This window comes from Plutella xylostella, chromosome 30, assembly GCF_932276165.1.
Source record: "Plutella xylostella chromosome 30, ilPluXylo3.1, whole genome shotgun sequence".
Lineage (NCBI taxonomy): Eukaryota > Metazoa > Arthropoda > Insecta > Lepidoptera > Plutellidae > Plutella > Plutella xylostella.
In genome coordinates, this window is record NC_064010.1 from 2,178,251 (window position 1) to 2,204,568 (window position 26,318).

Below are 26,318 nucleotides of genomic sequence, written 5' to 3' on the forward strand. Positions count from 1 at the left end.
GGAACCCTAAAAAGCGAAATATAAATCCATGCGAAGCTCTGCTAAAGTCTGTTTTTTAATCTCGGATTCTAAAAAGAACGGTTGATCTAGTATCTGAGATTAAAAAACAGACTTTAGCAGAGCTTTGCATGGATTTAGCGTGTTAGTGTCTAATGTTAGTGTCTAATGTCACTATAATACGCTCAATCCATGCGAAGCTCTGCGAAAGTCTGTTTTTTAATCTGAGATACTAAATTGACAGATTCTGAATGGTTCATTTTAGTATCTGATATTTAAAAACATACTTTACCAAAGAGATTAAATTAGTTTTAAAGGTGTTTGCCACGGTATTTGACCGATGCTTTAGGCATTTGACAGTGCTAAATATGAATTATCCGTGTCTAAAGTCTGTTTTTTAATCTAAGATATTAAAAACACCACTTCAGAATCTATGAACTTAGTATCTGAGATTAAAACACAGACTCTAGTAGCGGGCGCTAAGGTGGACGCCTCAGACAACGACGGCGCAGGAGCCCTGATGCTGGCGGCTCAGGAGGGACACTCGCGTCTGCTGGAGACACTGGCCGATGACTGGGCGGCGCCCGTCGACCAGCGGGCACATGACGGGAAGACCGCACTCAGGTACCTATGTGTCTCAGTTAAAGATATAGTTTTCGTAGATGTTTCACTAGATGGCGGTGTCGTCACCGTTGTACATCGCGGTATGGTTTGATTCTTCATCCAGCGTATATACTTTGATATGTTTAGTTTTTCCAGGTATGAGTACCTGTCCCACCACTCACATACCTAAGGCGCGGCCAGCTAGTTCCGCGCGCACTATAGTTTTATTTCTGCTATAGTAATACACAACAATACTCATACCTCGATAATCTAGTTTATAGGTGTATGGCACGTATTTGACCGATGCATAAGGTATTTGACAGCGCTAACAATAAATTTCTATGTTTCTAATTTTGTGGTCAAACCGTGAATTTCTTTATTTCTAATAAGGTAAGTGAATGAAGTAATAAGAAAGCAAAAGAAGAAGAAGGAAAAAGCGAAATATAAATCCATGCAAAGCTCTGCTAAAGTTTGTTTTTTAATCTCAGATACTAAATGGACACATTCTGAACGGTTCTTCAACAGTCGATTGTCCCGTGATGTAGTGACGTAATGAGCAGTTAGCAGTCAGCAATAGACCGTAAAAAATCTGTCGATTTAGTATCTGAGATTAAAAAGCAGACTCTAGAAGCTGGCGCCAAGGTGTACTCTTCGGACAACGGAAGGCTGCTCTGAGGTTTGTGTGGTCATTGAACGAGTCATATTTCATTCATATAGGTAAAATATAGCTCGAGCACTATGACAGCTGTCAAATCCGTACATTTTATTTGTTAGTTATTTAGGAAAATCCATAATTATTCATCTGGCTTATATTTATAGATCTGTCAATCAAAAGTCATAGGAATGTGTATTTTAAGAAGAATAATCTGACTAACTTGCCACATAAGTGTGTGAGAAGGATGAAGTATTGACAGTCATACAAATAGAGTGAGATAGTATGAGTGTGGCCGTATTTTATACCAACATACCTCCAGTAAATAGTTGCCTTGTCCAATATAGTAAGAAACCCCCTTACGATTTTAATAAATGAAATATAAAGCCAATCGTATATTACCCGATATCCGTCGATGTACTGAATGTGGCACACCCTGTATAACTAATTTTTCTATCTTCCAGACTGGCAGCCCTAGAAGGCCACTTCGACACGGTACGCGCGCTATACGAGCGCGGGGCCGACGTGGATGCGGTGGACGCGGATAAACGAAGCACCCTGTATGTGCTGGCTATTGACAACAGGTCAGTGGAGAGCTCTTGAATGCTATGTAAGCCTGGTATCTTATGAGTCTTATGACAGTCGCTTAATAAGAGTGATTCAAAGTCAGAGTCAAAATGCTTTATCTAAGTCAATATTTTACAGATATTTCTGCATTTTCTGTGGCCCTGTTTCTGTACATAATTAATCTTCACAAATCTTGCAATATAAATGTAAAATGCATGTTTTAATTCACCTACAGTGGAGAAATTCGATGAGATAAGAAATCCATTTTCTACAAATCCTTTGTTTTGTTGTTACAGATTAGCAATGGCTCGCTATTTGATCTGTGAGTGCGGTGCTAGCGTCGACATCAGAGATGCTGAGGTAATTTTGTTTTTCGTTGATTTTATAGTCTGGTTATTTAAAAAACTGCGGCCAAAAAGAAGTACATAAATGATACAACATTTACTGTCTTGTTTTCGTTTGTTTTTTGCACATGTATCTAGATATAGGCGCCACAAATATTACTTTGTATGTATTCAGAAGTCCGTAATATGCTATAACAATGTCGGAATGTTTTATGTTATTTAGTGTTAACATGTTGTGTATATTCCAGGGTCGAACTCCACTGCACGTCTCAGCCTGGCAGGGGCACACTGACATGGTGAATCTACTCATCAAAGTTGGTAAGTTTACTTTTGTGAACACCAACATGCTTTCGTGGATTTTAAATTGGAAGGGCTCTGATTATAAAAGGCATAAGTCATGGCACTCGAGAGTACGGCGCGGCTAAAATACCACAGAATAGCTATTTACAGCAATCAAAATAAGTGTCTCAGGCCATGAGTAAACCCCTTCTCCCACTACGCGACTTTCAAGCGACGCAACTATTGGTTGCCTATATTTGACGATGACGACGCGTTGAAGACCCGTTTTTATAGACGATCATGGGTAGGTTAAGAGAGGCTTAATCGTCTGTAATACACTTAAAGGCCAGTATATATATGACTGACTCGATTCCCCCCACAGGAGGCGCCGACGTGGACGGGCGCGACCGCTGCCTGCGCACCGCGCTGCACGCCGCCGCGTGGCGGGGCCGCGCCGCCGCCCTGCGCGCCCTGCTCCAGCACCAGGCCGCGCCCGCCGCCGTCTGCACGCAGGGCGCCACGCCGCTAGGTACCGCCCCCCGCCCCGCCCGCCCTGCCGCCCTGCTGCAGCGCCAGGCCGCGCCCGCCGCCGTCTGCACGCAGGGCGCCACGCCGCTAGGTACCGCCCCCCCGCCCCGCCCGCCCTGCCGCCCTGCTGCAGCGCCGCGCCGCATCGCAGCATTGGGGCCGCGCCCTTAGTCAGCGAACTTCGTGGGCAAAAGCCAGTAGAACAGTCTTTCTAAATAGGTTTTAACTATTTTCAGGCTGCTTGTCCACCAGTGCGGAGCGAGGAAGCCGAGCGGAGAAATTGACCAATCAGATTGCATAAAAACTCGCCCATGCTATTTGCGCGTCGCTCATTGGATGATTTGTTGCTCCGCTACCCCTTATGTGGTGACACTAACTCTTCGCCTTCAAAATAAAATATGTATTAATGGTTTCTGTAATGTCTCCTTCAGGTATAGCGGCTCAAGAAGGGCACGAGGAGTGTGTGATGTGGCTGCTACAGTACGGGGCGGATCCGCTGCAGGCTGATCATTGTGGTATGTTGTACAATGTTTACATTTATCACACATGTAGTGCAGTATCAACTCAATAAAATGGTTTTTAGCTAGATAGCCACTTAAAACTCACTTATTGCTTAGTCCTACACAATGTGGAATGACATTGCTGAGCAAATGCTTCGCAATAAACGCCAAATATACGTTAAAAACTAAAATCTGTTGAAAAATCCACTGTAAATGGCATATTGCCTCGGCTATTTTAGTTGTAGGTACTTTGACTTTGTAGATGGTGATACAGTCAGCTTTAGTTGTCGACCTTTCTTCAGATCATTGTTAGCGCAGTAATGTTATGAGCTCCTGAAGTTTAGTCGGACTTATATGCAATTGACGCCATCAACACTGTATCGATTCAAGACAATAATTGTAGTAACTGGATTTGGTTACCTTAATTATTTTCCCTGATGTTGTACTTAACTATTATGGACACTGAATTTATGAATAATAATGCGGAATTAATTAATCTTGCATTTTTATTTGGTTAATCAACGGAGCAAACACTGACACACAAAAGCCGGCAAACGGAAGAGTGTTGCCAGTCGAAAAACTCACTATATTATAATTTTGTGTTGCCACACTCTTCCCCGCCCCGAAATAACAAAAGTACAAGTACATAATAATATATTATTTAGGTAGGTACAGTAAGTATACTTATAAACTAACACAGTAACTATACTAGCAAAGTACAAGTAGGACTATGACATGTTGGGATTAACATGTAATTCATGACTCTACTATACTAACAATGCAGTAGGTACACACAATAGGTTATTAAAAATAATTAGTATATTTTTATAGATTACAGTACTTAAATGGTCACTGAACACTTTAACATTTGGTTAACATGTCGTTTGACAACTCTACCCTGTGCTTCAACCATATAAGTTACTCCTGGTGTTAGACTCTCCTGTACTTGACCAAGAATCCATTTTTTTGCCTTATTTCTATAATCTCTAATCATAACCTTCTCCCCCACATTAAATAACACAGATCTACTTCCCTGATAATACTGTTTAAGTTTTTCATTATGCATTTGCAAACGTGTACTAATTGGCTGTGGCCTTAGAAGGGAAAACCTTGACCTAAGCTCACGCCCAAATAACAATTTTGCAGGGCTAACACCCAGGCGCGGATCCACCTATATAGGCAAGATGGGCATGCCCATCACCTAACTTGACTGGCAAAATCACACCACGGAATTTTAATATAATAATTTCGTTATTTCATAACTTTGGTATTGCCTGTTTTTTTATAATTATGTTGGTGCTCGTGATTTCAGGTTATGCTAAATAGTTTTTTCCACCTCGAATACCTTCCGGATAGTTGTTAAAGAATTAAAAATCCTTAACATTTTCGGTCATGCCAAAAGTCTGCGTTTCGGCTTACAGCAAAAGTCACTATTTATGTATTATATTTAAGATAACCTGTGTATTTTTTATTTTTTTTTGGTTTAATAAATATTTTTTTCATTTTTTCATGTATTCAATGAGCCTAGTTTGATCTCAATAAGCCAAATCGTTTTTATGATACAGTTATTATACAGGGTTATTGGTAAGAAGACCTGATCCTTTCCTAAAGGAAGTAATTTCCAGTCGATTCAATTAAACCCTATAATGCATTATACGAAACTTAACCATTTCTAAGATATTTAATATTTATGTTTTTTTTATTTTTTGGCAAAATTTTATGCTTAAAACCAAAAATAAAGAAAAAGCCATATTTCAATTTTTTTTTGGTTGTTTTGCATAAGTAACACCTTAATAATCTAATTTAAATAATCAAATGTGCATTATTCGACTTAAATTATACACAATACCTCAAAATAGCACATTAAAAAAAAAATCAAAATGCAAAAACAAATAAATTAAATTAAAAAAAAATCATTATCATTTTTTTGTGCACTTCAGCTTAAAAACATTGTCAACTTATAAGCTTTCAAATAAGATAATTCAATATCAAATCGATTTAGGTATCACTAAGATATGGCCAGCCCCCGTATTATGTAACTCCGAGTGGGGTTGGTTGGTGTAAAATGGCTGACAACTTAGAGCATTATTAATTAATATTTTTTTACTGACTTATCTGATTTCACAAACGTTTATGTTGAATGTAAGGATATATTGTTAGGCTTCTTGCATATTTCTTTCACAAGATTTTTGGTGTTTTCGGTTAATAAGTCTCTAAGTTGATACCAATTATCACCGGTTGCTAACTCTCAAAAAGTTACAAAATACGGGGGCTGAACAACCTGAGAAAGCGGAGAAAACTCAACAGGGGTTTCTTCGTTATTTTCTACATTGAATAGTAACTTTTGCCGTAACACAAACTTTTGTCGGTAAAAAAATCATAGTTAACCATTTTTTTTCAGTCTTGAATTAACTATTCAACTATTCCGATAATTGATCCAGAGCGCTTTTGAAGAGGAAAAAATGCATTTAGCATATTATGATAACTACCAACATACAAAAAAACTGCTATCAGTAAGTACCTCAAGGTGAGGCAAAACCACCTTGTTTGGACTTGCCCATGCCCATCACCTATTTTGAGGTCTGGATCCGCGCCTGCTAACACCAGTGGTTCTATTAACACTAGTTCGATAATCGAACAGAAACAAGTTAGTGGCATATTCTAAATTATGTCCGCTATCCACAATTTTTTTTACATGGTTTTTAAATGTTTGTACGAATCGTTCAGCCGCTCCATTTGTGGCCGGATGATAGGGAGGTGTATAGCTCATCTTTACCCCTGTTATGTTACAAAATTCTTTAAATTCATTGCTTGTCCAGGTTGGGCCATTATCTACCACCAAATGGAGTGGATAACCAAATCTTGTATATACATCTTTGAAAATTGAGATGGTTTTACCTGCTGTAATATTTGACATGAGAAAAACTTCAGGCCACTTTGAATAGCTGTCGACTATTACAAGAAACATTTTTCCATAAATAGGACCAAGAAAATCTGCATGTAATCTTTCCCACACAGACTCAGAACATGGCCAAGTAGACAGAGGCGCTTTTTCAGGTGCATTGCGATTCTCTAAACAAATTAAACATGAAGATGTAATATTGCTTATTTCTTTATCCACAGTTGGCCACCAAAAATAGGAACGAGCTATTTGCTTCATTCTATTTATTCCGAAATGACTTGAATGTAACTCATTCATGATTAAATTTTGTAAAGCTTCAGGAATAACAACTCTAAATCCCCATAATAAGCAACCTTGGTCAATAGTAAGTTCATTTTTCTGTCAAAAAATGGTTTCAGATCTTTACTTAATTTACTTTTATCTGGCCAACCATCTATACAATATCTCATAATAGTCGACAGCAAAACACATTTAGAAGTTTCTTTTGCAATATCTTTCCAATTAACACTTTCAAAATTGGATAAGGACATATAATTTATGACACTTAATTCACTACAGTCTAACAATGGATGCTTATAATTACTTTTATCATTCACTGGGTACCTCGATAAATAATCTGCTGGATTATTTTTCGATTTAATATGCCGGATGCAATAGTTAAACCCTGACAAAAATATAGCCCAATGTTGTAATCGTTTGCAAGCCATTTTTGGTATACCCTTTTTGGGGCCAAAAATTGTCACCAATGCTGAGTTATCAGTTTCCAATTCAAATGTCCTTGCAAACAAGTACTCATAAAATTTTGTCACCCCAAAGATAATAGCCAATGCTTCCTTTTCTATTGTAGGATACTTCATCTGTGTATCATTTAATTTTTTACTGGCAAAAGCCACAGGTTTAACTATTCCATCACTGCTCCTCACTGATAATACAGCGGCCACCCCACAATCCGATGCATCACAACTTAATATGACCGGTAAGTCATTACTATAATGAGCCAGTGTTGTTGTATTAGCTAATTGTTCCTTAATTTTTACAAAAGCTATATCACATTCAGCATTCCAACTAAAATGATCATTTTTAAGACAGTCATACAATGGTTTTAAAATTACTGCCATGTTTTTCAAGAATCTATTATAATAGTTAATTTTTCCCAAGAATGAACGTAACATTTTTAAACTATCAGGTTTGGGTGATTTCAATAAAGGTTCTATATTGTCCTTAATAACTTGAATACCTTCTTTTGACACATGATAACCAAACACCTCCAAATGCTGTGTAAAAAACTTACACTTATTAATTTTTAGTTTTAATTCCACTTCTGCAATTCATTCCAATACTAATCTTAGTCTCTGGTTGGTTTCTTCTAAAGTTTTCCCCGCTATATAGATGTTATCGATATAGACCATCACTTCTTCCAGTCCTGAAAGCAATTGTACTATTAACCGTTGAAAAGACCCCGGGCCTGTACTGACTCCATACGGCAAGTACAAATACTTATAAATCCCTTTCTCTGTGACAATTGTCGTTAATTTTTGTGACTGTTCATCTAAAGGTGCCTGTAAATACGCTTCTTTTAAGTCTAATTCACAAAAGCACTCATTGTTTTCAAAGTTTGCTAAAATTTGATTAATAGTTGGAAGTGGGAAGTGATCAATCTCTAAAAATGGGTTCAGTGTGACCTTGTAGTCACCACACAATCTTACTGACCCGTCACTCTTCAGAACTGGTACTACAGGTGTTCCCCATTCACTAAATTCAATTGGTGCTATACGACCATTATCTAATAAGCGTTTAATTTCATCATCTACTTTAGATTTTAATGAAAAAGGAACACTTCTCGCTGGCAAAAATTTAGGATTAGCATTTGGTTTCAGTTTTAATGAAATTGAAGACTTTTTGAAATCACCCCATCCAGGTTCAAATACAATGGGAAAATCATTTTTTATTTGTTCAATGTATTTGTCTACATCTACTAGACATATGTTAACATTTTGAGTTAAATTTAAGGGCCAAAGTTTAAGATAAGATAGCCAATCTTTTTCCAGAATCCTAGGTGGACCATCTGGAACCACCACCAAACACAAATTATTACAAGAGACTTTGTCATAAATAACATTCAGGTTACCTATAACACCGATCGGTTTTGAAGTTGACTGGTTGTAATTGACCATAGTAAATCCAGATTCTTCTAGTTTTAAACTAGGAAAATATTTATTTTTATCACTGATATTTATAGTTGTAATATCAGAACCCGTATCGACTTCAAAATCAAGCAGAACACCATTTACTTTTACTTTTATATAATGAGATGGTACCTTATCCCGGGTCCGCATACTTAATACTTGGAATTTATCACTTTCAATATCAAAACTCGTATCATGAACTTCTTCCTGTTTGTCAGTTTCATTTTCAACTATAACAGTTTTAATGTTTGTATTTTTCCTGGAACAAACCCTGAAAATATGACCTTTTTGTCCACATTCACTACAGAATTTGTATCTCAATGAACACTCTGAACGCATGTGACCTATTTTGCCACAACAAAAACACTTAGAACCACTTGAATCTTGATTATTTCCTGTAGATTTTTTATAGTAAGGTTTATTTTGCGTCCTTACTGCAAACATTTCCACTGATTTGGGATTTTCCTTGTGTGCTAATCTGTAAGCCATTTCTGCAGTCTCCGCTGTTGTTATCAATTCATCCAGTGATTTATCTGCTATTTTCAATAGCTCATATCTTATTGTTTCATTATGGACTCCATTTAGCAATCTTTCTTTCAGTTGTTCATTCATATCTGTAAAAGCACAGTCCCTTGTCATTTTTCTCAATGCCATTATATAATCTTTAATGGACTCTGTTTCTTCCTGCTTCCTATCTTTAAATTTCGCCCGGTACATAGCCACATTTGTTTTTGGTTGATAAAAATTGTTCAACTTATCACAAAGTTCTTTATATGTAAGTTTGATAGGAGAAAGTGGGGAGCAAAGCCCGGATAGATTTTCATAGACATTAATGCTCAATTTCGTGAGCAGCAACGGTACTTTCTTTTCTTCAGATATGTCGTGCAATAACATGTAACAATTTAGTTGTTCACAGTAGCTCATCCAGTTTCCTCCACTGAAATTATCTAGACTGGACGGTAAATTCATCGTTCTCTTACTATGTGAAAGAGGCGGCGCCTCCTCCTCAGGCTGATTCACAGTCTTGATGTGCGTACGTAACAATTTACGCAAGTCTTCTAAACTTATAGGTTCACTTTCAGACACTAACCCCAACTCCTGGGCTAGGATTATCAAATTTTGCTTACTCTCCGACTCACCTACTCTACCTCTTGGATACCAAGAGGTTTTTCCACTTTTTACTTTGTCTTTTAGCTCTTCCATCAAAATAAAACTTTATTTTTGTTGTTTACGAGTACATCCATACAATTAATTAATGAGTGAATGTATTGTCAGCTGTCAGCTGTCAGTGTCATATCACAGAGCAGAGCAGATGTCATCAAAATATTCAAAATTGTTAAGTTGGCAGCACTGCACTACCACGGCAGACAGCTACCGGCAAAAATTCAATATGTCGGACAACTTGCTTGCGCTGTTTGCCACACGCTGTTGGTTCAAAGTCTCGTCGCCACTGTAGTAACTGGATTTGGTTACCTTAATTATTTTCCCTGATGTTGTACTTAACTATTATGGACACTGAATTTATGAATAATAATGCGGAATTAATTAATCTTGCATTTTTATTTGGTTAATCAACGGAGCAAACACTGACACACAAAAGCCGGCAAACGGAAGAGAGTGTTGCCAGTCGAAAAACTCACTATATTATAATTTTGTGTTGCCACAATAATGATTATGATTATTATTGATTGCGCTGCACACTAGCATATCATTTTACAAGACCTATCTCTATTATTACTTAAAATACTAATGTAAATTTTCGTCCCCAGGCCGAACGCCAGCCAAGGTGGCGTGGCGCGCCGGACACGCCAACATCTGTCGGCTGCTCGAGCGGTTCACCGCGCCGTCAGCACCCGCCGAGGATACTCCGGTGGCTGCTAGCAGAGGTGAGGAGATAATATAATTATATCAAAAATAGATAAATAGTTCATTTTCTGTGTAATATATGGGTGAAAACCGCATCGAAATCGGTTAAGACAAACCCGAGATAATCACGGATAAATATGTCGAAACCCGGTAGTAGCTAAATGAAGTATATCTCCCTATGTTTGAATCTGTGTGACACGCCAACATCTGTCGGCTGCTCGAGCGGTGTCGCCGAGCGTACACCGGTGGCTGCTAGTAGAGGTGAGGAGACAATAGTGAAAACCGCATCGAAATCTGCTCAGCCAAACGCGAGATAATCACGAATATGTCTGTAGTGACAGATACGAAATTGACAGATTCAGAACGTTTAACCAACAGTCAATTGTCTCGCTATTAAGTGACGTATCATTCTATTGGCGGGATAATCGACTGTTGATGAACCGTTCAGAATCTGACAATTTAGTATCTGAGATAAAAAACAGACTAGGTAGTGGTTTACTTTAGAAACTCTTGTAGTACCTACCTAGCTAGCAGAGGTATCACTGTGTGTTTGTATCTGTGTGTCACGCCAACATCTGTCGCCTGCTGGAGCGGTTCACGGCGCCGTCAGCACCGGCCGAGGATACTCCGGTGGCTGCTAGTAGAGGTGAGGAGAGAATAGTGAAAACCGCATCGAAATCGGCTCAGCCAAACGCGAAAAAAATGCGGATATGTCTGTAGTGACAACTTGATATCACAGCCGTCGCTAGCAGGGGTGAAAGAAGGAACAAAAATTGTGAAAACACAGTCACAGCACAGACAGTTAACGTGGTGGAAAATTAAACTGAAATTTAGCACCTCTAGCAGCTTTTGTCACGTCTTGTCGTGCGCGTCTTGCGGCCCATGCTAGGTATGCTGATATTATAATTCGTTCCCAGGCTCCCCTGACTACAAGCGTCGCAGCGTGCACAGCTCCAACTCGACCAAGTCATCCTCTAACCTGACGGCGACCAGCACACGCTCGCATCACGATGACACTGACGAAAAGGTAAGGTTTCTCTTCAATTTTTTTTCATCTTGGAGTTTGCTGCTGTCCGTTGACTAAAAAAACTTTAAACACTGTTTAACAAGTGTTTAAAACTAAATTTGACAGGTTTTGTAGGCGTTTGACAGCGCTAAACACCTGTTAAATACTGTCTAAGTTTTTGTAGTAAGGACCTTAGATTAAAAAAATACTTCAGCCCATAGCGCACTTGTCTTGACACAGACACTTTTTAAGTCATAGTTGAGTTGCGGTGTGAAGTGCGGGTGGAATGTGTCAAAATTGCGCTACGCTATTGGTGGGCGCTATGCCGCTCTGCAGCCATTGGTCTATTGCAAGGATGCGCTCCGAATCCTCTCTTATTCGATCATAAATGCAACATGCGCAAATGGGCATCATTTCGATCAAGATACAATGATTTCTAGTAAAATTTAAGGTTAAATTACCCTTAAGTGACAGTGTGATAATCCAAAGTTTGTCTGTTAAAGATTGCCATAAACAATAAAGCCGCCTTTTTGTTCTGTTTTATTTTTATTTTCTGGTGAAAATAAAGATAATTGAAATTGTACTCTCGCAGGCAAGCCGAGCGCATCTATCTCTCTCGTTCGCACAACAAGTGGCTAGATGCGGGCGCCGCGAGCGCGACAGAGACAACGCTATACCGGAGCATAGAGCGGTGGAGCAGGACGCCAACTTGAGGTAAGGGGTGTAGACGATTCTGTTGGTCTGTTACAGAAAATAAAGGCTAGTATGATCTGCTTCATTAGTCAAACTACAAACCGCCTTTTAACATTCATTCAATCATCGACACGAATGAACAGGCGAAATTGTAAACTTGTCAAGGTACAAAAGTGTAAAACTACTTATGGACTGGATCGTTTTATAGTTTGCATGAATTAAATTTTCTTTCAAAACGTTCTGAATAGTTTCCGCTCAAGATGCCACGCTCTATGCAAGAAAATCCTTACTTTTTTCATGTTTCCTATCTATGAATACCTACCCTACCTGTCCTGAAAAATTATCATTTGTAAATTGTTATTTGTTTGTTTGAATAAATAACATTATAAAAATCTTTATATCGACATCTTTACCTGGCGTGTGTGAGAATGTAAACGTTTTATAACGATTTCTAATTCCCAGGAGCTACCTAGCCAACGAGAAAGACTTTGAGCTGCGCAACACGAGCGAGCGAGACAGAAGACGCGACCAACGCCACTTGTGCGACAGAGAGAGCACATCGCCTCTATATGCGTCGCCTCCACATAGCCCGCTGTGCAGTCCTGTAGTACATGACAATGGTAAATAAACGAAAGTTTATTTTTATATAAAATCATAGGAAAAATAGTAATAATTGTGGTTAAAAGTGATAGGACTACAGTTGCGGAAATAGGTTTGATCGAAAACGGTAATAAAGTGTCTGAATTTGCGAATAATTGGAAGCGAAAGTACCAGGCGCTCATAGGTGTCTAAGGGGAGTACTAAGCACAAGCACTATAGAAGCGGAAAGAGCTTTGATAGAAAATGGTGTTAAAATATCTAAATTTGTGACCGCTTTCTTCCTAACCGACCTAAAAGTGTATTCTACGTATGTATTATGTTTCGATTTCTTCCACCCAACCTTCGATTAACCCGTCCATTTCTCAGGATCTCAGCCAGCCAGCCTGACCCCTCACCCGGCGGTCACAGACCAACACTTCAACAGAGACACACACATGAGGATCATACTGGGGCGGGATAGCAAACCACCGCCGGATAAGAGCGAAGGGTATGTTGTGTGTAGACCCCTCACATTGTTAGTCTTGTGGTCAGACCCCTTAGCATGAATTTTCATCGTGAACGTGACGTAAAATTACTCGAAGAATTTTGTAGGGAAATTTTAGTTCTGCTACCGACCACCAGGGACGCTGTTCATATTTTCATACAAAATTACTCGATGAATTCTACTTCACGTTCACAAAGAAATTCATGCTAAGTGGTCTGGTCTCTTTGCCCCGGATTGTACTATCTGAACCAAATGCTAAATGTACAGTAAGGTGCAGATAAACCTGACCACCCTCAGAAGCATTGTTACTATGAGAGGGGAGGTTTCTCTGCACCTGACCGTACGAATATCTAAGTTATCTAAAAGTTGTTTAGAATGGCAACTGAGTCACCTTATACCACTTTTGCAACAACCTACATAAATAAGGTACAGTTGATGCGTCACAGATATGTGTGGAATTTGCCATTTTTTTGTTTGTATCATGAGAAATACAAGTGATGATAATTCTATCATGTTTTTTTAAATAATTGTAAATTGTATTCTAATAACAATAACGCTTTTACGTCCCCTTGCTTTTTTTCTTGTATATTGTTGTTATGCTTTCAATGTATCAAAAAATATTTAGCTTTGCCATGTAAACTATCTATATTAAGGCATGGTTATTTTAATGCCTGATGTTATTTATATTTGTGGGCCTGTACATGAGTTTAAATATGAAACTAATTCTGTTTATATGTTAATATTTAAATTAAGGACAGGTTATAATCCAAAAACTTAAGTTCTTATTTTTGTTCTGGCAAAATAAAACGTTCACTGGCACTAAACAAAACACTCTCGTATTCGGTGACCTTATATCAGTGATCACGTGACACTGAGCTGTCACACTTCCATTCCGCTGGACGGATGAGGGAAGCTGATGGGAGAATGTTGTGGCTCTCCTTGACAGAGACCTATGCCATCCAGTGGTAAATTTTTGGCTAATAACTATCAATCCGAATGCTATCAAACTTGTCAAAAGATACGGATTCTCCAGCAATACTTACCTCCATTGGCACGAAAGCCTAACCTACCTACCTCTGCCGAGGTAGACTTTTATCAGTGGCCAACTCAAGTCACACTGACTATTATATATCGTGTGCAGGGCGGGCCGCAGTCGCTACACTCGGCTGGTGAGCACGCTAGGAAGGGCTCGAGGACGCATCTTTAAGAAGACGTGAGTGCCAGGCGGTGTGGTTGGGACTGTACCTTGGTTTTGGTGTTTCTTTTTGGGTACTTTTGAGGGGAAATTGGGGTTTTTGGTTGAAGATATTAATAGATGATATTTTGTAATAAGGTCATGATGCGATTGGGCTTATGATTGAATCTTTGGGATTTTAGAACCATACATTTTTGTCTATACATTATTTTTTCCTATGGCATAGATATTCTCCCCTTTCTAAAATGATAATAATAAACCGAAAGGGGTGCCTCAATGAGCGTTCTGAGCAACTTTTGGTTTAAAAACTAAAGTTGTTCAGAATGACGAATTGAGTCTTTTCGGCAACCTGTAATTTTCAGTGTTTATTAACGTTCAAAAGTTGTTAGACCTGTGAAAAATTATTAAGTAAATCAAAACCATCGTACTATTACTAACACACCCTCAAACTCGCTTGGGATTGGCTGTTAGGGTCTGCACTGTAACTGGGTTCATTCGGTCACTCGTTCATTCAGTCGGTTAATCATTCACTCACCGAAATGTCTGTGGTTGGTTTGCAAGGAAACTAAGGGAAAATATTACGTATTAAACTGTTTTTGTTAGTTTTTCTGTCAGCACAATAATAATTATGTTTACTTATATGATTTTTTTGTGTTTTAATGTTTGTGTTTCGAATTTTCTTATATATTTTTGGGTCTTTGTTATATTAATTAAATACTTTAATACTATGGTGATGGTGCTTTGAAATAAGTTAGTAGCACGGTGAATGGTGTCATGAGTACATTCAAACTCATATATACCTATACACTTTTCTACCTTGTCAAAATAACAAACCGTCTATGTTTTGAATGAATCAATGGAAGGCGTTTTGACAGCTTCACAAGGTACAAAAGTGTACAGCTATTTATAAGCTGACTGTAAATAAGTAAGAATACAAGAATAAAAATAAGGGTGCTTACATATAGAGACTGGGTTCACTGTATCTACCCGTACCGGTAACCTGCTGTTTATCTTTCTGCAAGTGCGCTAGAGCAAATCCCGCTTTTTAATCTCAAAGTGATCGCTACCTAATCAAGTTACCGGTACGGGTAGATACAGGGAACCCGATTCTTTATGTAAGCACCCTAACACAAACCACAGCGTAACACAAAAAGAAATTAATTATGTAGGTCCTTATCATTATTCATTCGCAATAACTTAACTAAATCAGCTTCCAGTTACAGGGACCCAAAAACTAAATGAAACTTAATTTATCTAAATTACACTAACCGCACCGCGCGCAAACTAAATTATTTTAATTATATTAATTTAAAAACATCGGAATCTAACAGTAACATTAGGTTAAGGGTTACACTATAACATAATTATGCACGCATGTTATATTTAATATCGGATTTAGAAACTTAAGATACCTTAGGCTACCTTCACACCTAAAAATCGACAAACGAAGTGGCTTAATGCATTCTCCTTTGTCGATTTTTAGCTTGCTCTGTTTTCTTGGACAGATATCCTTACAGGAGGACAAATATCCATCGTTACTACTATAATGATTATGACGTAACGGGAAATTAAGTATACAGAGAGAAGGCTAGTTTCCAGCGCCAGAAGCTTTTTCTATGCATAATTTTCCAGCGCTTGTCAGCGCCGGTTTGTCAAATGTATTAAACTTAGGGCCACTTGCACCAACATATGAAATCTAGATAAATTTAGTGTTAAATCTCGATTTAGTGTCAAATTTTATATGGATTGACGTTTCTTAAATCGAGATTAGACACTAAATCTAGATTTAAATGTTTGTGCAAGTGGCCCTTACAGATCATCGCTGTTAACAAGCGTTATTTCTGTATATAGCCTTACGGTCTTATTCATAAAAAGTTACGGGAGACCTATAGGCCTGCTATAAGCAAATGTCAAAAAAACTTTATTCATAAACGATCAATAGCGCTAAAGAACTGTAGGAACTGCGTAATTTGGAATCCCACAACAAAAATTTAATGGACGTATTATCTAGACTTCGTGAAGTTAATTTAAAATTAAATCCGGCAAAATGCACATTTTTAAAGAAAGAAATTTTATATCTTGGTCACGTGGTGTCTGAGAAAGGTATCTCCCCCGACCCGGAGAAAACTAAGGTTTTAGAAAATTATCCGCGACCCCTAAATTCTGACGAAGTAAAGCGTTTCGTAGCATTCGCCAACTACTACCGTAAGTTCATACCCAATTTTGCGGAAAGAGCGTATCATTTAAATAGGCTATCTTGTAAAAATGTTCCCTTTGAATGGACAAAACAGTGTGAAGATTCATTTCAAAATTTAAAATCAGCATTAATTAAACCACCAGTCTTGCAGTACCCAGATTTTTCAGAAAACAACGAATTTCTATTACAAACCGACGCTTCCGGCCAAGCCGTAGGGTCCGTACTGTGCAACAAAGACGGCCGACCGGTAGCTTACGCGAGTAGGAGTTTAAATAAAGCCGAGAGAAATTATCCGGTAATTGAAAAAGAACTTTTGGCAATAGTATGGAGTGTAAAATATTTCAGACCCTATTTATTCGGAAGAAAATTTAAAATTCAAACGGACCACAGACCATTGGTATATTTATTCGGTATGCGAGACCCATCCAGTAGGCTATTAAAATTTAGGTTGCAACTAGAGGAGTATAACTTTACCATCGAATACATAAAAGGCAGTAGTAATGCGGCGGCGGACGCCTTATCGCGAATTAGTATGACGTCAGAGGAATTGAAACAGTTGAATGAACATGTAGTGAACGTAATGACGAGAGGGCAGGCCAGAGCGCGGGCTGGCCAGCTAGTGCAAGATGCTTCCCCATCTTTGTCGGTCGATAATTGTCCTACAAACTCGAGGCCTGATCAACCAAGAGTAGTAGAAATAATTAAAAAACCGATAAATATGGTGGAATTACGTCTTATTAATAATAGGTCAATGAATAATTACGAAAATGACGGTTTAGTAAGCCTAAGGTCAAAATATTTTGTGTATGTACCCAGTAAATCGAGTATATGTATGAATGGCTCATCTCGATCATCAATAACGCGAGACGGATTGGTGAGAGATTTGTCCAAATTATGTCATACTTTAAAAGTAAACGAGCTCTATATAGTAAAAGATAATATGAATAAAGAATTTATAGCTGGGTTAATCAATGAGATAAAGGCGCAATCACAATGGTCCGGACCACGTATATGTGTATTGAGAGGTATTCAGAGAATAAATAATATAGACGATAGGCGCGTCATAATCAACGATTTTCACCTCTTGCCCTCGAGTGGCCACGTGGGCATTAGGCGAATGATAGGCAACATTAAGAAGTTTTATTTTTGGCCTAGTATGGAAAAAGATGTCACAGAGTTTGTTTCAAAATGTGATAAATGTCAGAAACAAAAGTATAGCCTAAAAACAAAACAGCCTATGGAAATTACATCAACATCTAATTACGCGTTTGAAAAAGTCTATTTAGACATAGTAGGACCGCTTCCTAAGGACGCGAGCGGCTACTGTTACGTGCTTACGTTGCAATGCGAGCTATCTAAGTTCATAGAGGCGTATCCATTATACACAAAAGATGCAAATAGCGTAGCAAAAGCATTCGTAGATAATTTTATTCTAAAATTTGGGATACCCCGGGAAATTGCTACGGACAGAGGAACCGAATTTTTATCGAATACAATGAAACAGGTATGTAGTCTCCTTAAAATTAATCAGCTGACGTCTACCGCTTACCACCACGAATCTATCGGCGCGCTGGAGAACACGCACAAGGCGATGGGCGCGTTCCTGCGGATCAGCTGCGAGAACAAGCCCGGCGCCTGGGCCGGCTGGCTGCCGTACTGGTGCTTCACGTACAACAACACGGTGCACAGCGAGACCAAGTACACTCCGCATGAGCTAGTGTTCGGTAAGACATGTCAACTTCCTAATAATTTAAATAGTACAGTGGATCCCTTGTACAACTACGATAATTATCCTCTTGAATTTAAATATCGCTTGCAAATGGCTCAACGCGACGCTAAAAACAATTTACTACATGGAAAATTAAAGCGTAAAACTAAATATGACCAATATTTAAAGCCTGTAATGTATAAGAAAGGCACTTATTTACTGTTAAGAAATGAAGTAGGTGATAAGTTTTCAAGTATTTACCTTGGACCATTTATAATTTTAGAGGATCTAGGATGTAATGTTAAGATATTAAGGAATGGTAAAGAAGAGATTGTACACAAAAATCGAACTAAACCTTATATTATGTAATCTTAGATATATACGTATTATGTACACTTAGAGATAAGATAATAATAACATTTATATGATAGCAATTATTTTATTACTAAGTAAGTTTGGTACCAACCTTAGTTATGAAATAAAACAAAATATGTTTATTTTATTTTATTTTAACCCCTCGGGGAAGATGTAGTGTAGGTATAGATTAGTAAGTATCTATAGTTAAGTTAGGTATGATGATTACTCACTATAGCCTTAATAAATCAGTATCTTATTGGAGCTCATTGGTTTCACTCATCTCCCCGACTACGAACCCTACAGAACTCTCCAACTGATTCGTAAAACCTTGATATGCTAAAGTTGGCTGGACCCTACTATACACCTTCCGTAAGCCTCCTCTTGTACAAAAACATGGCGGCCGGTCAACAGCTGTTCTGCTTTATTGACGATTTGACATTTGTTGTGAGTTAATATTTGCTGAAAATAAGTTGCCATGGTAACGTAAAAATTTAATTATTTTTTTGTGGGTTTTGGCTTGGCCAACTGCGCCTTTAAGCCAACGTGAACTTTTTTAAGTGCCGCGCCGTGGCTAACATAGATAATAGAGATTGATAAATGAATGAAAGTTTTCGCTATTTTTGTTTATGGTTTCGTCGGACCGGCAACTTAATAGGGTAAATGTCAAAATGTTTGGTCTGTGAAATCTATTAGCATCACTATAGTTATTGAAGGTTTACGGAACTATTATGAATAGAGATTTTTACGAAACCTCAAATAGGCTTAATGTGTTCCGTAACTATTGAGCTCAGTAAACCTACTTTAAGGTTTTTTTATGAATAAGACCGTTAGATTATAATGGTACGTTGTATTAATTTGCGTTAATTATGTTCACAGCAAGGGCAAGAGAAACGGCATCGTGACCAACCCCGCCATGCGACTAGTCAACAACGTCAAGAATGGACTCGGTACGTTACTATTTACCTATTTAATTCTACAGGGTGTTGCAAAAACGTTTGCAGCTTCGGTCTGATTTCATTTTCGGGCTTAGATATAACATGCTGCACTCGTAGTTTTCGGCTTAGTATACCCTTTTTGCAATACCCCGTATTGGTATCCTCCCAGTATCAAGCCTTTGTCCACCACGCGGGCTTAATAAGTAGTTAATTAGAACATCATCAATTTCAATTCATTAAACTCCTTCCTCCTTCCCTCCAAACAGACAGTGCCGCGGAATCCCAATCCCCTAAATTCCTTCAAACAGCGTTCGCTATAACCAAAGGTTGTCTGGAAGAAATCGCTTTTAGCGATAACACCGCTATTTGTACATATCTGTTACATTATGAACAATAATTTTTTTGATTTTTTTTTTTTGAATTATGTTTTTTGTCATTTTGACCATGTCTTTGTGTACAATTAAAGAATATCAATATGATGATATCAATAGAAATGCAATACGTGTACACCTCCCTCTTTTACTCAATAAGTCTCTCATTTACCCAAAGGTTGCCTGGAAGAGATCGTTTTAGCAATAAGGCCGCCTATTGTACTTACTCCTTTTGTTGTTTAACGTATGTTGTGTGTTTTGTTCAATAAAGTTATATTGTATTGTATTGTAATATCTCTATTTATTTATTTGTTTATTTAACTCTTTATTGTACAAATATTACAAATAAAAGTACAAAGGGTGGACTTAATGCTAAGAGCATTTTCTGCCAGTCAACCCGCAGGAGGTACAAAGATAAAAAGTACGGGTGTGCAAAAACGGAAAAAAAAGATCAGTATGATTGTGAAGTGCCTAAATAAAAATAATACCTAACCCTAAAACTAAGTAAATAAATATATATAACCCTATACCTAGTAATATTCTATAACATCGCTTCTTTCTTCCGCACAGACAGTGCCGCCGCTAACATCCGTCGTACGGGGGTGGCGCTAGCGGCGAGTGCGGGCTCCAACAACCCGGCGGTCAAGAGCAACGCCTTCCAGTTCCAGTGGCGGAGAGAGACGCCGCTATAGGAGAGAGAGGGAGAGAAAGGTGAAGCTATAGGATATAGGACAGAAGATGCTGTACAATAGGGAAATAGATGACACTAGAGAAACATGATCATGTCGGGGTCACCAGTATAAAAATGCGGCTAAATAAAAACCCGTCGATCAAGAGCAACGCCTTTCAGTTCCAGTGGCGGAGAGAGGCGCCGCTATAGGAGAGAGAGGGAGAGGTGACGCTAGACGACGCTACTGCAATATAGATGCGACTGTAATATGATGATAGAAAAAACAACACAGAATAGACAGAATATGGTATGGTATGGATAGTGGCGCACTGTTCCAGTGGAGAAGAGAGACGCCGACATAGGAGAGAGAGGGAGAGGTGACGATGTAGTGTAGAAGATACATAATGCTGTAGAATGTATAGAAAGAGTTATATGATCATGTAGGGGTCACCAGTATGAAAATGCCGCTAAAATAAAAAAAAAAACGGCGGTCAAGGGCAACGCTTTCCAGTTCCAGTGGCGGAGAGAGACGCCGCTATAGGAGAGAGAGGGAGAGAAAGGTGAAGCTATAGGGTATAGGGCAGAAGACAGATGATGTGAATGTAGAATAGGAAAATATGTAGATGAAAATAGAAAGACATGATCATGTCAGGGTCACCATTATGAAGATGACGCTAAAATAAACAGCCGGCGGTCAGGATCAAAGCCTTTCAGTTCAAGTGGCGGAGAGAGACGCCGCTATAGGAGAGAGAGGGAGAGGTGAAGCTAGGCGACGCTTTAGGGTATAGGACGGAAGATAAAGACACTATAGGATAGAGATAATTGATCATGTCGGGGTCACAAGTATGAAAATGCTACTATAGGATAGAAGAGAGCAGGATGGCGCAGAGGAGGATAGATGGCGACATTATAAGATAAATGATGGGGGAAAGGACGCCACTATATTAACCCCCCAGAAAAGTTATAAGTAGGACGTTTTAGCTATTGAACTGTTTTGTCCCTCTCTATCAATGAGCAAATTGTTATTTGATTGGGGGTAAGACTCTAGGATAGAGGACAGATGACATATACAGTTACTACAGTACTGTAGTGTGAATGTGAAACTTGTGTGGCAGACAAATCTATACAATGAAAGACTTATGCAATGGAAAGACAAATACACGACTACGTAAATTTTTGCAGGCACAAAGATGATATTTATGTTAAGTCGTGGATGAAAAATTTGATTTAAGTATATTAAAAAAATCACAAAACTCAAGCTTTCAAGGTGCAATAAAGAATGACGCAGCTACTGTGTAGGACAGATATTATACAGGGCGTTGCAAAAGCGGTAACGAAAGTTGTTCAGAATGACCCCCTGAATCAACCCCTGGCTCGGCTTATAATATACCCTTTTTGCAACACTCCGTATTTATAAGGGAAGTTGAAAATATAAAAGATTGGATATGAGCAATAAACGATGAATATAAGTTCATTCGATATTAAAAAGAGGATATTTTAAAATTCTGTTAGAATATAGACGACTAAACTGAAAAAAAAATGAACAAAAAATATAAGTAATGGCGCAATTTTACCTGAACACATATAGGTAAATCTTATACCTAGATAAATCTTATTGAGTATAAAAAAGCACCATTATAAAATAAAAATAACAAGCTCGAAGTGAGTCAATAAAATCATTAAAATAATAAAATGAGTACAAACTACCAACAGTTATAGTACAACTACAACAGTTTATGAGATGTTCAAGGAGTTGATTGTACTCATTTGGGAGTCACCAATAACTGCCCTGGGGATAACACTCAAGCACGTTCAGTAATTTAAAAAAAAACTGCTTTAGTAGTCTCTAGAATTATAGTAGAGACTTTGCTAAGACAGATTATTTTGAATTTACTTTATTATTATTCATTATTTATCCAAAAAAATTTGATGATATAACTTTGTGCGGCTTCGAATTTTGATCGAGAAGATAAATAATTTTGAACAGTGTCAGATTATATTCTATTGTACCAGGGTAAATACAAAAATATATTGCTCTAAATTCTAAATCGAAAAAAATATATAAATTTAAGTAGTAGGTGTATAAAAACGTATGCATAGCCCCTACTGAAGCTAACGTTACAGTATTATCTATTTTACATTAAGAGCCGTTCCATAACTTCAATAAGAATCTGCTGTGAGATAAAAATATAACTCAAGAGTGACGGTATGATTTTTGTCCCACATAACCTTTATCCAGACATAAAAAACAGGCCATAATTGTTTAATAAACGTTATGCAATACTGATAAGCCAACAGACGAAATGGAATTTAAAAGAAAGATATTTGATCTTCACATACCCCGTCTATACTTTGTAAAACATAGCTTGAGCCCTATGACAGCTGTCAAATACATACATTTTGTTTGCAGACATAAGCAAACGTCATACGACTCTTGCTGTATTTTACAAAGTATAGTTTTATTGCAGTTAAACATACTTCTTCTTAGGACTAGGGTTTGTCACTGTGCTGTCACCATGTTGACAAACTCTAGGTTAGCTGATCTCAGACAGAACAAATTTAAATTTAAGTTTAACAGAAAACCTTTGTGTATTCTAATATGACTAACATTCACCCAAAAGCGATTAATGCATTTAAATGTTATTTGTAATTAATAAGTGTAATTTAAATGTTAGAACTTTAACGGCAGTTTTTTTATGGTCAGATAAAAGTTATTTGGGTAGTATTTCTGATATTGTCGCGTCTGAATGAATGACTTAATTAGACGTCACTGTCTAGCAACTATTTTATTCCTCAAATAACATTTAATTTATCTGACTATTGAAAAATAAAGCCCTAAGGCGTATTTCTTACGCTAGTCCAATAAATTTAAGGGACGATACATAAATAAAAAAGTTAACAGTAAACAAATAAGGATGGCATAACTTTCTCGTCATCTAAAAAAGTTTATTGCCATTTTTTCTGTAGGGTCAACAATGTCATTTTTTAATTTTAACATGGTAATATTGTTTTTTTCATGTGAGATTTAAAAATATATTTTAGAAAGCAATGTTTATTGTGAACGAAATGTATGTGATCATAACTATACGAAAAAGAAGTCGATATTATTAATTAAAACTGTTTTTAAGTTTATGTTTATACTTAACTAAACAGAGGCAGTCAAAAATATTATATAAAAATAATATAGACATTTAAAAAATCTCTTGGGGTAGATTGTGGTAGATTTCTTGGAGTTTCTAGAAATATAAAAAAATTGACGTGATTATAAAAAAGGAATGTATGTGGCAAATAGGTAACAGGACGTTTTTTTGAAAACGAAAAGTTTTTGTATTTTTTCTTCCTAATTAAGATTTTGAGTGTCGTTTCTTGGAGGCTATGTTTGAATATATTTGTGATTTTGGCTTGTATAAGACTAATGTAAAAAAACGGGTTATAACGAATCAATCTAGAAATCAATATAATCTTTAACTTTAATTTTATATCGCAATAAATAGGTACTTATACAATAACACATTTAGATACAATATTAAAATCATGAATGTAATATTTTAATCAAAAGAGTATTTGTTAAATCGAAATTTTTAGTTAGAAGCCATATTTGACGCTTATTTTGTATAAAAATCGAAAGCAATATTTATTTTATTTATGAATAATTTTGTATTCAGTGTGAGTGATAATATAATGTAAGCTAATGGAAATTGTAACGATTTAATATTATACCTGCATACAGTCAGCAAAAAATATTAGCACGATGACTTCTTCACACAACTTTATTTTTTTCTCAATAAGTACATACATTAAAGTGCGTTTTTTTGCTGAATGTACGTAGGAGTATTGTAATGTTAGTAACAGAAAGTAGATTGCAGTGCGGTATGTTGTGAAGATGTATGAAAATATATTGAAATATATAATTTTCTCCTAACTTCCCTTGTTTTTATTTAAACACTGTACTCTGTCCATTATATTATTGGTTGGTATTTTTGACATTCGAAATCCCATACATATTTGATGACTGCAAAGGAAAACCAATTTTACTTACCAGACATAAGGAAACGTCAAAAATACAATAACATAGTGGAAGCTCTATAGGCAATTACCATTTAACAAATGCCTTACTATGTAGCATAATTTCCAACAGTGTCCTTGGATGGACCATCACGAAACACGCCTCCACTGCTGGACATAGGCCTCCCAAGGAGCGCCACAACACTCTGTCCTCGGCCGTCCTCATCCAGCCTGTCTAAGGTCGTTGGTCCAGAGGGCTGCAGGTCTGGTACAGGTTTGATAGTTTGTCGAAAACTATAAAAGTTTACGTTTTCTCGCATACTAAGTGGCGCCTCTAATGGAAACTATCATGAAATTTTTGATAAGTAGATAATGTATTCAGATGACAGGAGAAAATGTAAACTTATTTCGTTTTCATGAATAGAAAAACCCGTACTAGAGGGTCTGAATGCCATCCTACGTTTCCCTTCGTGGTTTCCACTTCAGAACATTCCGTTCTCTCAGATGTTCGCTATGCCTTGCAGGAATTTTTCCCTTAACATCGCTTCCCATAATGTCGCTTTGCGTTTTACCTCAATTCCCAATACCTCGCTCCTCGCTTCACAGTGGTTCCCGGCACACCGCGCCACATTTATGGTTAGAATCAGTACTGTCAGAGTCAGAATTTTCATAAAAATTATAATAATTAGAAATACAAAACAAATAAATAACGCAACCATCATTCCAACCATCTCATTATTCTTTTAAGAATAAAAAAAACAAATTGCAACACCTTGTATAAAGTTTTTTGGTTATATCTAACCCCAAATCTGAAATTAGAATTTCAAAATTCGCGAAAAAAAAAACATTCTCCATAGTAAGAAGTCACGTGAAAGTTAGTATGGAAAATGAACATTTTTTTTCACGAATTTTGTAGTAAGTATACCCTTTTTGCAACACCCTGTATAAGAACAATTTTAAGCAATCTTAAAATATTGTTTGAAAAAGACTAACCATGATTGTACCATAAGTTAGCGCGACATTCTGGGACTAACAGTAAGATGAAGAGCGATGTAATGGGAATGCAGGTAAGACGTCTGTTGAGGAGCGACATTATGGGAAGCGACCTTCAGGGAAAAATTCCCTTGCAGATGTTAACTTTTATCGTTGAACTTTTTAATTACAGTCGCGGGCAATGAAAAAGTTCCAGTGACAATAGCACAAAAAAGGCTAGCTTTATAATGCCGCGCCGTCTGCAATATTGAAGTACTTACCTAAATTTAACAACACATCAGATTATTACCAACTAAAACGTAAATATTGATGTTTCTAAAAAGATTTTTTTTATTAAATGTTTTTAAAAATTGGTGTCGACATTTTGATTCTTGAACTTTATCATTGCTTGTTAGTGTATTTACGTATTGTAACTGAATTTACGTATAATTATATTTATGACATTGTGACCGGACCTTCCTACACCCACTTTAGTAACCGCCGCCGCTGCCATTTTTATCATATTCTTTCTTTATTCGCGTGTGTTATAAAAAGTAAATTAGCGAACAGACGACTGAATGGCGTAGTGGTTAGTGACCCTGACTACTGAGCCGAAGGTCCCGGGTTCGATTCCCGGCTGAGGCAGACATTTGTTACACAGATATTTTATCTCGGGTCTTGGATGTGCCCGTAAAATGGCA

General features: G+C 37.4%; 2 protein-coding genes and 1 long non-coding RNA gene across 3 annotated transcripts in view; 1 reads left to right on the forward strand and 2 right to left on the reverse strand.

The window, feature by feature from the left end:
* LOC105386655 overlaps window positions 1–20,746 on the forward strand; it is a 70,731-nt gene extending 49,985 nt beyond the window's left edge. Inside the window, exons 29-41 of the mRNA XM_048631937.1 lie at window positions 1,717–1,836; window positions 2,116–2,179; window positions 2,412–2,481; window positions 2,825–2,971; window positions 3,402–3,485; window positions 10,328–10,444; window positions 11,342–11,451; window positions 12,023–12,144; window positions 12,586–12,743; window positions 13,090–13,210; window positions 14,349–14,420; window positions 19,541–19,611; window positions 20,541–20,746. Coding sequence (XP_048487894.1) covers window positions 1,717–1,836; window positions 2,116–2,179; window positions 2,412–2,481; window positions 2,825–2,971; window positions 3,402–3,485; window positions 10,328–10,444; window positions 11,342–11,451; window positions 12,023–12,144; window positions 12,586–12,743; window positions 13,090–13,210; window positions 14,349–14,420; window positions 19,541–19,611; window positions 20,541–20,662 — 1,378 coding nt within the window. The 3' untranslated portion in view covers window positions 20,663–20,746. The remainder of the gene's footprint in view (window positions 1–1,716; window positions 1,837–2,115; window positions 2,180–2,411; window positions 2,482–2,824; window positions 2,972–3,401; window positions 3,486–10,327; window positions 10,445–11,341; window positions 11,452–12,022; window positions 12,145–12,585; window positions 12,744–13,089; window positions 13,211–14,348; window positions 14,421–19,540; window positions 19,612–20,540) is intronic.
* On the reverse strand, window positions 4,036–6,714 carry LOC125491073 (uncharacterized protein K02A2.6-like). The gene is made up of 2 exons (XM_048632135.1): window positions 6,075–6,714; window positions 4,036–4,625 (listed from the first exon to the last, which is right to left on the reverse strand). Exons 1-2 carry the CDS (start codon window positions 6,667–6,669, stop codon window positions 4,312–4,314), a joined length of 909 nt encoding a protein of 302 aa, XP_048488092.1. The 5' UTR covers window positions 6,670–6,714; the 3' UTR covers window positions 4,036–4,311.
* On the reverse strand, window positions 7,461–9,303 carry LOC119692191. The gene is made up of 2 exons (XR_007268103.1): window positions 8,691–9,303; window positions 7,461–7,795 (listed from the first exon to the last, which is right to left on the reverse strand). It is a non-coding gene; the product is annotated as an uncharacterized LOC119692191 (long non-coding RNA).
* Window positions 20,747–26,318: the final 5,572 nt, after the last annotated feature.